At 47.4% G+C, this 14,403-nt stretch overlaps 1 protein-coding gene across 1 annotated transcript; it reads left to right on the forward strand.

Annotated features, from left to right (window-relative positions):
• Positions 1 to 7,562: 7,562 nt before the first annotated feature.
• Positions 7,563 to 10,315, forward strand: NKX3-1 (NK3 homeobox 1). The gene is made up of 2 exons (XM_077868819.1): positions 7,563 to 7,877; positions 9,061 to 10,315. The coding sequence occupies exons 1-2, from the start codon at positions 7,601 to 7,603 to the stop codon at positions 9,477 to 9,479; spliced, it is 696 nt and encodes a 231-aa protein (XP_077724945.1). The 5' UTR covers positions 7,563 to 7,600; the 3' UTR covers positions 9,480 to 10,315.
• The last annotated feature ends 4,088 nt before the right edge of the window (positions 10,316 to 14,403 follow it).

Here is a 14,403-nt window from a genome sequence, read left to right on the forward strand (position 1 = left end):
CCGTAAGCCTAATGATGACGATGAAACTGGTAGGGTGAGCATACATACAATGATTAAATACACCAAGGCAGTAGGGAATTAAATGCTCAACCGAGCAGCAGAGTCACTTGAGAACACTGAAGAGTCCTACACAATTTTTGGGGTGGAAATCGAGCCAGTGAAGATAAACAAGAGACGAAAAATGTACCCAGAGCAATACATAGAGGCTTGGACACAGGACTGGTAGGACAGGAGTGGAAACCCTGCCAGGAAGAGTCAGTAGAAGCAGAAGAGAATGTCGGGGAGGCAGGGGGCAAGAGGAGCCAGGGAAGCCGAGGCCCACATGGAAGGGGTTGGAAAGCCTGGATAAAGAAGCAGGAGACTGAGTCTGTATGAGGCTGACAATGTGGTGGAGGAGAGGTACCCAGGACTAGACCAGAAGCGTGGTCATTTATTCAACACACTCTCCTGCGCCTCTCTTATCCTGTTTTATTAGCGACTCCTAGATCCAGAATGGCTGTTTTTCAGCCTCTTTGCAGGGTGCCTGGACAAAGCAAATTTGACATAATGAGGCTACACCTGAACACGATTTGTAGAAATGAGCCATTCCTGGACACTGTGGATGCCGGGCTCTGAGGGTCTTCATTATGAAAGGTCACCTTATTGCTCTCAATCTTTAAGGGGATGCTGTTTTTGCACCCATTTTGTGTCAGGAAATTAAGCGTGCTCAGAAAAATTAGGTAACTTGCCCAAGACCCCACAGATAGAGCCTACTCCATTGGCCAATGACCTCCTTCCAAAAAGGCAGTCCCCACCCCAAAGCTGTTGTAGGATTCTAAGACCCCCTGGAAGCTGCTTCTAAACAATTCTTTTCTACACTAGGGCAAAAAAAGTCTTTAGTTCTATGCAGGGAAGACATGAGGCTGGGGAAATAAACAGGACCCTGTCCAGTAAGATTTGGACCCAGGATTGTCCTGTTCCTGTCCAGAGCAGAAGGATACTGAAAGGAAAAGTCTGAGTCCCAGCTTCACTGAACTTCCAAGAACATGGAGGAAAGCGCTCTCCCACCCCTCCTTGCCCACTTAAAGCAGATTTAAGAACTGCTGGCGCGGGGCACCTGCGTGGCTCAGTGTTTGAGCATCTGCCTTTGGCTCAGGGTGTGATCCCAGGGCCCTGGGATGAGTCCTGCATGGGGGTCCCCACAGGGAGCCTTTTTCTCCCTCTACCTGTGTCTCTGTCTCTTTCTGGGTCTCTCATGAATACATGAATAAAATCTTAAGGAAAAAAAAAAAAACAAGACTGGCTGGGTCTGTACCCAGGAGGCCTGTTTTATATTGAGGATGGTAGGAGTCTCCACCATGAGAATTCAGGCAGTCCCTCCTACTGAGGCACATCTAGCTCCATTAGGACTCAGGACTGGAACTGGAAGCTGGGATGGGGGAGGGGCTTAAAGAGGAAGGGGGAATAAGAGAAAGAAGATCCTACCCCCAACTATCTCCAGTTATGTCTTGAGCAGGTGGCTTATAGGCAACATGGCACTGAGACATTTACCCTTGAAGATCTGCCACCTCAGGATTGTTCCTCAGCCTCTCCCACCTCCATCTGGACCACTACCTTCTTGGAAGTCAGATGAACCTTGTTGGCTGATGCAAGGTGCATAGTCCTTTTGGTGGTGGTGGTAGTTATGGTCGATTTCTCTTTTTTTCTTTCTTTATCTTCTTGTCTTTCAGAATTAGCAAAGCCAACACGAAGTGACTTCATGGGAAGACACACATGTTGATGTATTGAGATAAAGCATAAATTTGGTGGGCCTACTCCCAGAAGGCCTTGAAAGATTTTTTTAAAAAGATTTTATTTATTCATGAGACACACACACACACACACACACACACACACACACAGAGGCAGAGACACAGGCAGAGGGAGAAGCAGGCTCCATGCAGGGAGCCCGGTGTGGGACTCGATCCCAGGTCTCCAGGATCACACCCTGGGCTGAAGGCAGGCGCTAAATCACTGAGCCACCCAGGGATCCCGAAAGATTTTTCTTTTAAATGCATTTATTTACTTGAGAGGGGAGATAAAGAGAGCACGAACAGGGGGGAGGGGCAGAGGGAGAAGGAGAAGCAGACTCCCTGCTGAGCAGGGAGCCTACCTCCGGGCTTGATCCCCCTCCGGGCTTGATCCCAGCAACCTGGGATAGTGACCTGAGCTGAAGACAGATGCTTAACTGACTCAGCCAACCAGGTGCCCCTGAAACATGTTTTAAAAGAAGAATGTGGCCTGTGAAAGTGATGCATGCTAACAAAGCATTTTGTATTAATCATGTTTTTTATTTTCTATATTTTATGATAGCTGGATGCCTTGGGGCCTTGCAGACCTGGGAGGGACAGCCCCTCCCAGGGTTAGCTCATTCCTGGGAATGGCAAACAACTTACCTGCCAGCATGAAATGCAAACCAACCAATCCTGAGCCCATATCCCCAGACACCTCTGTTGTCTAGCTGTCACCACCAAGCCAGTAGCCCCCTGCCCCAAATCACCCCAGGGCCAGGTACCAGACAATTAGAGACCACCCCCCTAGCCCAGAGCCTGCTGAAATTGTTGAAACTATCCAACGCTAAGGCTTTTCCATTCCTTCCCACAAAAACCACAATAAAAGCTGGAGTCCATACGTCCCCCCTTCCCCACCCCCCTCCCCCCGACTTTTCTGCCTCCTGAGCCTGGTGTTTCCCTGTGTGGCCCTGCATGGTGTGTCATGGTTCCTGCTTCTAGGGAACTGTGAGTATAAACTTCTTCCTTCATGACAGTCATTTCTGTGTCTGCATGTGTTCCCATACATACTTGCTTAAAACAAATCCTGGGTACATTTTAAAACGCATTTTACACAGGACAATTCTATTAACTCTGCTCCCACTTTCCCCTCGGGATGGTAGCAGTGGAGGCAGGTTGGGGTGCGTAGGAGGATGGAAGGTGACACAATGGAAGTGTTTGTGCCAGGAGCTCATGAGCCTGGACTTCCCATTATAGTTTCGTCTCTGTAAACCTCAAGTTCTAGCCTAGACAACCAAAAAATTATACTAGATGATTCTAAACTCTCAGCATCTTTGGATCTTGAGGGCTTCTAAAATATGTTAAAGGAGCAATATATGCATGCTTATGCCATTATATGAAGTTGGAAGAAAAAAAGAAGATACAAAATTATCCTACAATAGAATATGGCCGAAGACTGGAAGAAGAAAAGGAGGGAATTATGCTTCAATTTTTTTAAAGTCTCAAAATTTACATCAAAGCAGAGCTGGTAATCATCTCTTCATTTCTGCATCCTTTTATAAATGCCTCTGTATTCCTTTCTAGAGGTTGGAAACCTCTAGACAGCAACCTTCAAGTCAGCAAAGGCCAGGTGAGTCTTTCTCACTTCCCAACACTGTATCCTTGCTTCTGTCCCACATCTCCTCTGGCCCTGACTCTCTTCCCTACTTCTTTGACTTGTAAGAACTCTGTGACTGCACTGGACCCAGGGCCCTTGCCATCTCAAGGTCAGCTGATTAGCAACTTTAAAACCATCTGCAACCTTAATTCCCTTTTGTTATCCATGTAGCATGTTCATAAGCTCCAGGAATTTGGAGTGGGACATCTGGGGAGGGGACATTACTTTTCTCTGAAATTCTTTGCATCAGAAGAGGCCTACTGCGCCTCCTTTGTGCCTTCCTGATTGCCCTTGCTCATCGTCACCCAGTTTAAACTGCAGACATGCTGAGGGAGGGCAGAGCTTACACTGTGATTTGCCTTGGAAACTGGTGGTCCCTTATGGATAATGTTGCCAGCCTATGAGATGCTTCACAGTGCCTAAAGCTGGACTTCCAGCCAGCAAACATTTATTGAGCACCTTCTGTGTGTCAAGATCTAAGCCAGGTATCAGGGACAGTATAAATAGGAGGATGACATAGTCTCTGCACAGGGAGCTCATAGTCTAATAAAGGAGAGTACCCATCCACATAAACATCCCAGATACAAAGCATGAAAGGAAGGCCATGTGAAGCAAAGTGAGGAGAAGTGCTGTGAGCAGTGTCCCCATTCCGAAGGGACATCTGAGACCTGAGGTGGTGATGCTGGAAGAGGTGAGCCCAAGCTCAGCTTCTGCTCTACACTTTTAATTTTTTTTTTAATTATAAATTAGCACAGGGAAATGACCCCTGTTCCACTCCCCTTTCCTCCCCACTCTTAATCTGCTGTCTCCACCTTATTGATCACAGGTATGTGAAAATGCTCAGATGTAAAATATTATCTAGATAACTTGTAGCTATTTTTTTCTTATTCTATGACATTATTTTGCAAGTTGAATCAGTCTCTGACCAAATTGAGGCTATTTTTCCAAGTAGTACAATGCATATTTGTATATTTCTAGGCTAAGTCTCTAAGCATGGAACTGCTGTGTCAAAAGATGTGCCCAGTTTAAATTTTGACAGATTTTGACAAGTTGTCATCCAAATATATGAAGCTGATTTCCTCTCCCTCCAATTTGGTATGGAAATCAAACCACTGTTCCTTCACACTCTCCACCAAGGCTGGACATTACCCATGTTCTTAACTTCTGCCAATCCGATAAGTGGAAAAGGGGTATCTCAATGTGGCTTTAATTTGCATTTCTCTAATGATGAGTGTGGGTAAACCTTTTTTTTTTTTTTTTTATACATGCCTGTTTATGTTTTAAATCTTTGAGCCATCTGGGGTTTATTTTGTTATAAGAATAGGACTTTATTTTTTCCAAATGGCAGTACTAGTTATTAAATAATTCACATTTCCTCCACTGATTTGAAATGTTATCCGGATCTTGATTTTAAAAATGAAAGGAGGCCACGTCTACCTCCACTTCATACTATATGCAAAAAAAACTTCAGAATAGATCCTGCATTTAAAAGTGACATATAGAACTTTTAGAAGATAACACAGGAGAGCATCTTTAGTAGTAGGGATAGGCAAAGAGTTCTCAGGAATGACACCAAGAGCAAAATATGTAAAAAAAAAAAATAGTAAATTGGACCCTATGAAAAACAAAAACTTTTGTGCTGTGAAATATTCTGTTTAAAAGATGAAAAGACAAGCTACAAGTCGAGAGAAAAATCTTTGCAAACCACACATTCAACAAAAGCCCATAGAGAGAATATACAAAGAATTATTAAAACTCCAAAGAACTGAACAGATATTTCACCAAAGAGAAGATACTCCAAAGAACTGACCTGATATGTCACCAAAGGGGACATATGGATGCCCCAGAAGCACATGGAAAGATGTTCAATACTATTAGCCTCTTGGGAAATGCAAATTGAAAATTCAAAACCACAGTGAGATATTACTAAACACCTCCTAGAATGGCTAAAATAGAAGGCAATGATAATGCCAAATGCTGTCGAGGATATGGAGAAACTGGAACTCTCAAATATTGCTGGTGGAAATCTAAAGTGGTACAACCATTCTGGAAGATAGGTTAGCAGTTTCTTACAAAACTAAACATGCAATTACCATGTGTCCCAGTGATTGCACTCCTAGATATCTATCACAGAGTCATGAAAACTCATGTTCACACAAAAACCTATATTTGAATGTTCATAGCACTTTCATTCATAATAACAAAAAACTGGAAACAGATCCAACTGTCCTTCAGTGGGTGGATGGTTGAACAAACTCTGGTAGATCCCTACAGTGGAATACTACTCAGCAATAAAAGAGTATTAATGTTTTTAGAAAAGATTTTATTTATTCATTCATAAGAGACACAGAGAGAGAGGCAGAAACATAGGCAGAGGGAGAAGCAGGCTCCCTACACGGAGCCCAATGCAGGACTCGATCCCAGACCCTGGGATCACGCCCTGAGCTGAAGGTAGACACTAAACCACTGAGCCACTCAGTCGTCCCAAGAGTATTCACTATTAATATATGCATCCATCTAAGTGGAAAAAGCCAATTCCAATGATAAAAAAGCCAATTCCAAAAGGTTAATACCATATGATGTTTGATTCCACTTATGTAACATTCTTTGAATGGTAAACCTACAGAGATGAAGAACAGATTAGTGGTTGCCAGGGGTCAGATATGGAGAGAAGGGGCTTGGACACATAAATACAAAGAGAGAGCACAGGAAGTTCTTTTGCTGTGATAGAACAATTTTGTGTCTTGATTGTGGCATTACAAGAATCTATACATGTGATAAAAACAGCATAGAGCTACACACACACATAAATGAATGCAGGTTTTTTAAAATGATGAAAATAAAGTCTGTAGCATAGTTAACTATACTAATGTATTGATGTCAGTTTCCTGGTTTTCATATTGTACTGCAATTAGGTAATATGTTATCATTGGGGGGTACTAATTTTGCAAACCCTTGTGAATCTAGAAAATGTCTAAAAAACTTTTTTGACATAAAAAAAATGAGAGAAGAAAATCACTTTTGTCAAAGGCCTTCCCAATGTAAAGGGCGGTTCTTTTTGGCGGTTGTTTTAGCCACAATAACAAACACCCTCTCTCTCCTCCCCAGACACACAACATGACACCCTTTTGAAGTTTCCAGTGGAATGCAAGTCGCCTTAGACCAGGTACAGAAAAGCTGCATATATAAAAATAGTTCAAAAGAACACCAGCATACCAGATTCACCAACTGTTAATATTTAACCTGTTCATTTTATCATATGGGATCTATCTCTCAATCTGTATCATTGTTTTGGAATCATGTGAGGGGTAAGGTTCATCCATCGTGAGCCTCTGCCCCTAAGTACTTGAATGTGTATTTCCTAAGAACATTGTCTTCTATAATCACAGTACTGCTAACTTGAGTAAATTTAACACTGATTCAAAACTTTAATCCATCCTTCTTATTCCACTTTTATCAGTGGCTTCCATGACCTCCAGCACAGAATCTAGCCCGGGATTAGGAGCAGCACTTGGTTGTCTTGTGTCCTTAAACGCCTTAGTAGGGGCCACCTGGGTGGCTTTAGTGGTTGAGCGTCTGCCTTTGGCTCAGGTCCAGATCCCCGGGTCCTGGGATCGAGTCCCGCGTCGGGTTCCCTGCATGGAGCCTGCTTCTCCCTCTGCCTGTGTCTCTGCCTCTCCCTCTCTGTGTGTGTCTCTCATGAATATACATAAATACAATCTTTTTTTTTTTTTTTTTTTTAAAGAAAGCAAGCAAGCCAGCTTGCTTTAGTAGACCGGGGTGTGCTATCAGATTTTCCTTGCCACGGGGCCCCCAGAATTCGCATCTGTAAACTGGAATCGGGAGTGATTTCCCAGCCTTTGTCAGCAAAGGCGCTTGAACGATCTAAATGGAACATCTCTCTCCTGCATCATCCTTCCCCCGAGGGTCTAAACTTCCGTTGCGGGTCGGAGCAGGAATTTGGGGAGGAATCGTCTGGGGAAGAGGTGAGGGAGACCGCGGGGGGTACTCGCCCTCCCGCCCCCCTCACCTGGAGCGCGCGGCGGCCAATCAGCGGCGCGCTCGGGGCCCGGCGGCCAATCGGGAGGCGGCGCGGCGCGCTCCCCCGGGGCTATAAGTGCGCGCGGGCGGCGGAAAGTGAAAGTGGTGCTGCCGCCGCCGACGCCGCAGACGCCGCAGACGCCGCGCCGCGGGGATGCTCAGGGCTCCCGAGCCGCGGCCCAGGGCGGCGGGGGCGGCGCCCCAGCCCAAGCCGCTCACCTCCTTCCTCATCCAGGACATCCTGCGCGACGGCGCGGAGCGGCGCGGGGACCACGCGAGCAGCCCGCAGCCCCCGCGCCCGCCGGACCCGCGGCGAGAGGCGCAGCCGGAGCCCGGGCACGGGGGAGGTGGCGCCGGCGCGCCCGGGGACGAGTGGAGCGGCCGGCCCCGCGCCCCGCAGGAGGCCGACGCGCCCGCGGAGGGCGAGCCAGGTGAGCCGGCGGGGCTGGGGCGGCCCGGGGCGGCCCGCGGGGCGGGGCGGGGCCGGGCGGGGGGCCGGACGCAGGCCTCGCGGAGCTCGGGCTGCAGCGATGCGGGCCCCGCGGCCGCCGGCCGCCGCCTCCCCGCCTCCGCCAGCAGCGCGGCGCGGGACTTGTGCCCTCTGCTCCGTCCCCAGCCCCCGCGAACCAGCTGGAGACGCCGCCGCCCGCGCCCGGCCGCCCTGCGACCCTCGACGCGCGCCCGCCCTGCGCTCCCTCTCGGCAGCTCCAAGTGCACCCTACAAGTAACCGATGGGGCTTTGACCAGCCGAGACCCCCTTTGCCTCCCAATTCCACCGGCAGTGAAGAACTAAATTTGCAAGGTCCCTCCGGCCTTTGGGAAATAGGACACCGTTAGAACACTTATTTTGTTGTTGTTGTTTAAAGAATGTATTTATTTATTCATGAGAGATCTAGAAAGGGAGAGAAAGAGAGACAGGCAGAGACCTAGGCAGAGAGGGAAGCAGGCTCCATGCAGGGAGCCCGATGCGGGGACTCGATCCCAGGACCCCGGGATCCCGACCTCAGGCCGAAGGCAGATGCTCAACCGCTGAGCCACCCAGGCGTCCCGTTAGAACATTTAGAGCAGACTTATTTCCTTGCCTGTCACTTTGGATGAGGCATCATAGCGGCCTGTTTAGAAAAAGGGGGGCCAAAGCCAGAAAATGAACTTGCCCATAGCCCCCACCACCCGTCCTATAGCACAAACTCCTGTAGCACAAACCCTCTCCCGCCGAAAGTCAACACTGATGATGCCTTTGTGTCTTGCATTCCCAGCTGTCTGACTCGTGTCTTCCCTGCCTTGCTTGCTTCTTCCATCGCTTGGCAATCAATGCACACATCCAGGACCCTGTTCAGTTCTCCTGGACGGCATGGCAGGAAGCTCTATCTACCACTAGCCGCTTCTAACTTTGGGTTCTTGATGACTGTTAGAAAATAATACATAATATACATATTCACTCACTCCCCACTCAGGAGAGTTCCTTAGTCATGTGAAAAAAGTGAAATGTATCCAAGATGACAGTGGGCTGTTTGTTCACTCACCAAAGAGATAAGGGTGGATTGAATTCTGTTCTCTTCCCTCTAACATGTAACCTTTTCCTTCCCATCCCTCCTTCTCCCTTCTCCTTTCCAGATAGACACTTTGAGACTTATCTGTTGGACTGTGAAAACAGTGCAGGCTCCTTACCAAGCCTTCCGCAAACCTCGAAGCAGCCGCAGAAGCGCTCCCGTGCTGCCTTCTCACACACTCAGGTCATTGAATTAGAGAGGAAGTTCAGCCACCAGAAGTACCTGTCAGCCCCTGAAAGGGCTCACCTGGCCAAGAACCTCAAGCTTACGGAGACCCAAGTGAAAATATGGTTCCAGAACAGACGTTATAAGACCAAGCGAAAGCAGCTCACCTCGGACCTGGGAGACCTGGAGAAGCACTCCTCCCTGCCTGCTCTGAAAGAGGAGGGCTTACCCCAGGCCTCCCTCATCTCCATGCATAACAGCTACCCTTACTACCCCTACCTGTACTGCTTGGGAGGCTGGAACCCAGCTTTCTGGTAATGCTGGCTCAGATGACAATCATGAGTGATCAAACACAGCCTTCCCCAGGTTGCGTCTCTCGAAGGCAAAAGGGGCCAAGCTCAGGGAGGACTGAAGAGGTCTACAAGAGGTGTGTGTCCTGAGGTGGTTGGAGGTTTGCATGGGCATCCCAGAGCCCTCAGTGATGGGCCAATGAAAGATGGGGGACTGCGAATAATATCCAAATGGTTCTCCCAACACACAAATGTGGGATGTTTTTTGCTCTTAGGGACCTCCTTGAAATCAAGTGCTGTTTCTAGCACTTCTTATGATTTTACATGAGCTGTCTGCTTCTGATTGGGGTTTCAACCCCATCTTCTTGTATAACCGAGCATCAGCCCTGAAAGTGCAAACCTGAAGGGAAAAAGGTACATCCGAGACAAGGGTGTCACCTCCTGAATTACACTTAAGTTCAAAAACCTCTTGTTGGCCTTGGATTACGATCAAGGTTCCTCTCTGTCCCTGTAAGAGAGAGGGAGACACCTGCCATGCTCAGCACAGACTGGCATGGGATACAGAGATGGGGAGGAGGAGATGAAAATATAAGCTTCTTCTTATTCCTTTTTAAATAACACGCCAACCTAAGTATTTACAGGGTGGCCCGAGTAGAACAAGAAGCATTCACTCTGGTTTTAGGACAAGCTGTATAAACAGAAATGTACTGCAAGGGGTGGGCCAGAAGACTCTCCACATGTCTGAAACAACGGCCTGAAGAGAAGTCTCTGCACTGCGGCTTGTTGGCTTGTTTTGTGTGTGTGTGTGGGGTGGGAGGGTAATTACATTTTTTTGTTAATAAAGGTAAAAACACCTCCTCTGGACCTTTTTTGCCCTAGACCTGAGAATTGGAATGAGTAGTTTCCTGGAGTTTTCAGGCTGTAATTCATACTACACCATGACAGGTCACATACTTCTTTCCTGTAAGCTCCTGCCTTTCCCTCCTTTTATTTTTCGTTCATTTTCTGCAACAGTCACCCACTGATGGGCTTCTTTTCAGCCCAGACATTTAGGCTGGCTGCACACCTCACATACACCTTCCTTATTTAGCCTGCGATCTGGTCTTTTTTTTTTTTCCCCCAAAGCTTTATCTCTCTTGGGGTTAAAAAGGGAAAAAAAGTAGGGTGGGGGGAGGATTCCAAATTGGCTAAAAGACATGCATTTTTTTTAAACTAGCAATTCTTATTTTTTCTTTAAAACCATACATTAAATCCCAAATCCTATTTAAAGACTTGAGAGCTCTAAAAGGTCACCGCTGCTTTTATAAGACTTTCTGGTGGCTCTGTTGTTCTGGTTCAAAGTCTGACAACCCTCTGGGATCCCCGCAGGCAGGGGAGTTAAGAGGTACCGGGCTTTCACACACGAGGAGAACACAGTACAAAATGAAGGGTCAGGCACGGTTGAGCTGTCCGGTGGAAACGCAGGGGTCATGGGCAGGGCGTGGAGAAAAGCCAGGCCGAGCTCAGGGAGCTGGGTCCCTGGCTGCAAGCTGGGGGGGGGGGGGGGGGGGGGGGGACAGCACTTTGCCAGTAGGGGCTAGGGCAAAGGAAACAGTTTTCAAAACATAGCATTATGGTGGCCTCCCTCACCAAACAATGAAACTGTCCAAATACGTTGGAAACTATTTAATGCCTATAAAAAATGGGTCCCCCAAGTGAGTCCCCTGGTGACTTCAGCGACAAGGAGAAGAGGGCAAAGGAGAAATCTGGCCATGCTTCTGTTTTTACCGGATTGTCTAAGGTGACCTGGCAGAGAGGAGACATCAGAGTAAAAGAAGCCAGTTACTAATGAGGTACCCTGAGGCCTGGAAAGCTCTTGATCCCACTACTTAATTCTGTTTAGTGAGAAACCATTCAATTTCCTCCTATTAAAAGGGCCGATTTACTCTTGGTGGCAAAACTGCCAGAGTTGATAGAAAGTTGGCCCGTTTCACCCTGTTTTCTACCATTTCGGCTCCGTATTGAAATACTGTTAAACGCTCGGCTGCTGATAAGTACCAGGGGGTGTAGACGGCAGACTGGCCTAGATGGCTGGCTCCTGTTCACTTGGCTTTAAAGAGAAACATTTGGCGCCCACTCCCTGCTTGGGACCCTCCATGCCCCCCGCCCCCCAGTTTCAGTCTTTCCCCCTGCAATTCTGCAAGTATTAAACATTTTACTGTGATGTGTATTGTGTTGAAAAAAAAAAAGTCTTTGTTTAAAATTATTTGGTCTATGAGCCCATCTGGCTCTTCCTCCATTGGAGCTGGATACTCGCCGGTAGAACAGCACTTGAAGAACTCGTGTATGGGTACCTGATAGGGGAACTAGAGGGCCCCCCTGACCACTTCACCCCCAGACAGCCTGCTTCCCTTCAGTGAGCTAGTTTGGATTCTCCACCTGCCTAACAGACCCTGGTCCGGTCTCTAGCATAAAAGCCTGGGACTTGAAGTTTAGTAAGAGTACCTCAACCCACTTTATTTTTCTAAGTATTTTTTTGCAATCTATGACTGTTTTAGCATAAAGTCCCGTGACTTTATTAGGCGTGTTTGCATGTGGGCTTCTGTTTCCTAAAGGCTGCATGCTTTTGAGCTTACATGTTTCTGCTTACCGTGTTCTCCCTCACTCAGCCTGCCTGACAAATCTAAGAAGACCACATAATCAAAAGCAGTGGCTTAGCCAGTGGCAAACGGTGGTCATTCTTTTGTAAATGCACTGCACACACACACACACACACACACACACACACACACACACCCATTCCTGGCAAATCTGTGGAAGGGAAAGAAATATTTGCCTTCCATTTAAAAATCACCTGCTCCATCTCCATTGTTTAAATAGAGAATATTTGCGTGTATTTCTGGAAGACCCCGAAGGAACCATGGAGAGCACAGCAGTACTTTTAAATTCCCCTTTCAGGAGCATCTGGGTGGCTCAGTTGGTTAAGCGGCTGGCTCTTGGTTTCTGCTCAGGTCACATCTCAGGGTCCTGGGATCAGCTGAGTCTGACTCCTCGCTCAGGAGGGAGTCTGCTTGAAAATTCTCTCCCTCTGCCCCTCCTCCCACTCACTAGCACTCTCTCTCTTTCTCTCCCTCTCTCTCTCTGTCTCAAATCTTTAAACAAAAATTTTTAAATAAAATAAATTTTCCCTTTCACCTCCCACCAACCCCTCCTACTTTGCAACCCTCCCCTGGCTCTCTGGTACATGCACCTCCCTGGAAATGTCACCTTCATTCAGGGCAGACCTCTTGGAAGCAACACCTCTGAATTGGATTCGCCAAGTATTGAAAGTAGGTTTAAAATAAAATATACAGATAACACATCCTTCATCTGCCTGCACTTAAACCTTCATTATATCCCACAAGCAGAGTGTCTCATGCACCTGATTACCTGAGAGAATTGACGGTTTTCTCCCCGCAATGCCTCCTTCAAGGAAATAGAAGCTTAACGAGTAAGGTGCTTACTCTAGGTAAAACATATCATAATTTCAAAGTTTGCTCTAATCCCTTAAGTACATTGTACACACAGGTGGGGCCTCCCCTAGCATGTTGGCATCATGAGATTTAACTCTTTGCGCAAATCCATAGCCAGACTCCCCTCCCCTGGAAGGCCATTAGCACTCAAATTACAAAGGCTCTTGCAGTAAATTAACAGATGTGGATTTTTTTTTTAACCATTAAAAGTAACTAATCCAGGAAATTAAACAAAAATCTCTCATCTCTGGAGAAAGTTCTTTGCCTCCTCTTCTTTGTCACTTTTCCAACTTTCCTTCAATATCTGCTAATCTCACACCCGTCTACTTCCAGCAACTCTGCGGAGCATGCCTCATGTTTTGGTATCTGGAATTCCTTGGCGATCTCTCCCTCTCAAGTTACCTCAGGTGCAAATTGTTAGCATCACTAGCTTTGTCACCGGTGGTCCCACTCGTCCTCCCCAGGAAGGCCAGAGCTGCCAGAACCAGAAACGAACGTTAGAGATCTCTCCACAGCTGACTAAAATGTATTCCTTCCAACTACAGACTAAGTCCTCTTTCCAGGGTGCTGTTCATACTACACATCTTAAAGCTGGCCTCTGGGGGACTGGTGAAGAGGAAGTCACTTAGCTTGGGTGCCCCGTGATGGAGAGTTGCAGGCACAAAGTTTATTGAGAATGGACTGAGGAATACACCCAAGAGGAAGTGAGGAAGGCAGAGTGAGGAAGCTGCCCCACAATGCTTGCAATGCTGGTGTGACTGAGGCCTCACCCAGTACTTCTTTTTCCTTTTAAAGATTTTATTTATTTATTTATTTATTTATTTATTTATTTATTTATTTATTTATGGGGGAGAGAAAGAGAAAGAGAGAGAGAGAGCGTGCATGCTTGTGCATGTGTGAGACAGGGGAGGGGCAGGGGGGGAGGGAGAAGGAGAGGATCCCGGGCAGTCTGCTCGCTGAGCTCAGAGCCACATGCGCAGCTAGATCTCATGACCCTGAGATCATGACTTGGGCCACACTGAGAGTCGCAGACTCAACTGACTGAGCCACCCAGACGCCCCTCACCCAATACTTTTTAAGAAGCTCCAAAGCCGATGTGTCCCAGATTGAGGAAAGAGGGTGGGCACTTGTTTCCCAGCATCAAGCCACTTCCTGAAAGTGGAGTAATCTGGACAAGGCAGCTCCTTTCTGGCCACTGAGAGACACAGTGTGAGTCATTAGCATCAATACTCCCAGCTGCCATGGGGGTCCATCTCCCCGATACTGGGGCCTCAGTGGGGCACTCTGGAATTCACCGTGAGACATGGGATCCTTCCCTTGGTTGTTCTCAGGGGCAGAGTCACCACCATTCTTCGCAATGAGGAAATCCAAGTCGAAAGGCAGACAAGGCTTAGAAGCACCGAGGTCTCCACTGAGACGTCCAGACTCTGTTTCTCCCACAGCCATCACGCATGTGTCACC

This window comes from Canis aureus, chromosome 24 (genome assembly GCF_053574225.1).
Source record: "Canis aureus isolate CA01 chromosome 24, VMU_Caureus_v.1.0, whole genome shotgun sequence".
NCBI lineage: Eukaryota > Metazoa > Chordata > Mammalia > Carnivora > Canidae > Canis > Canis aureus.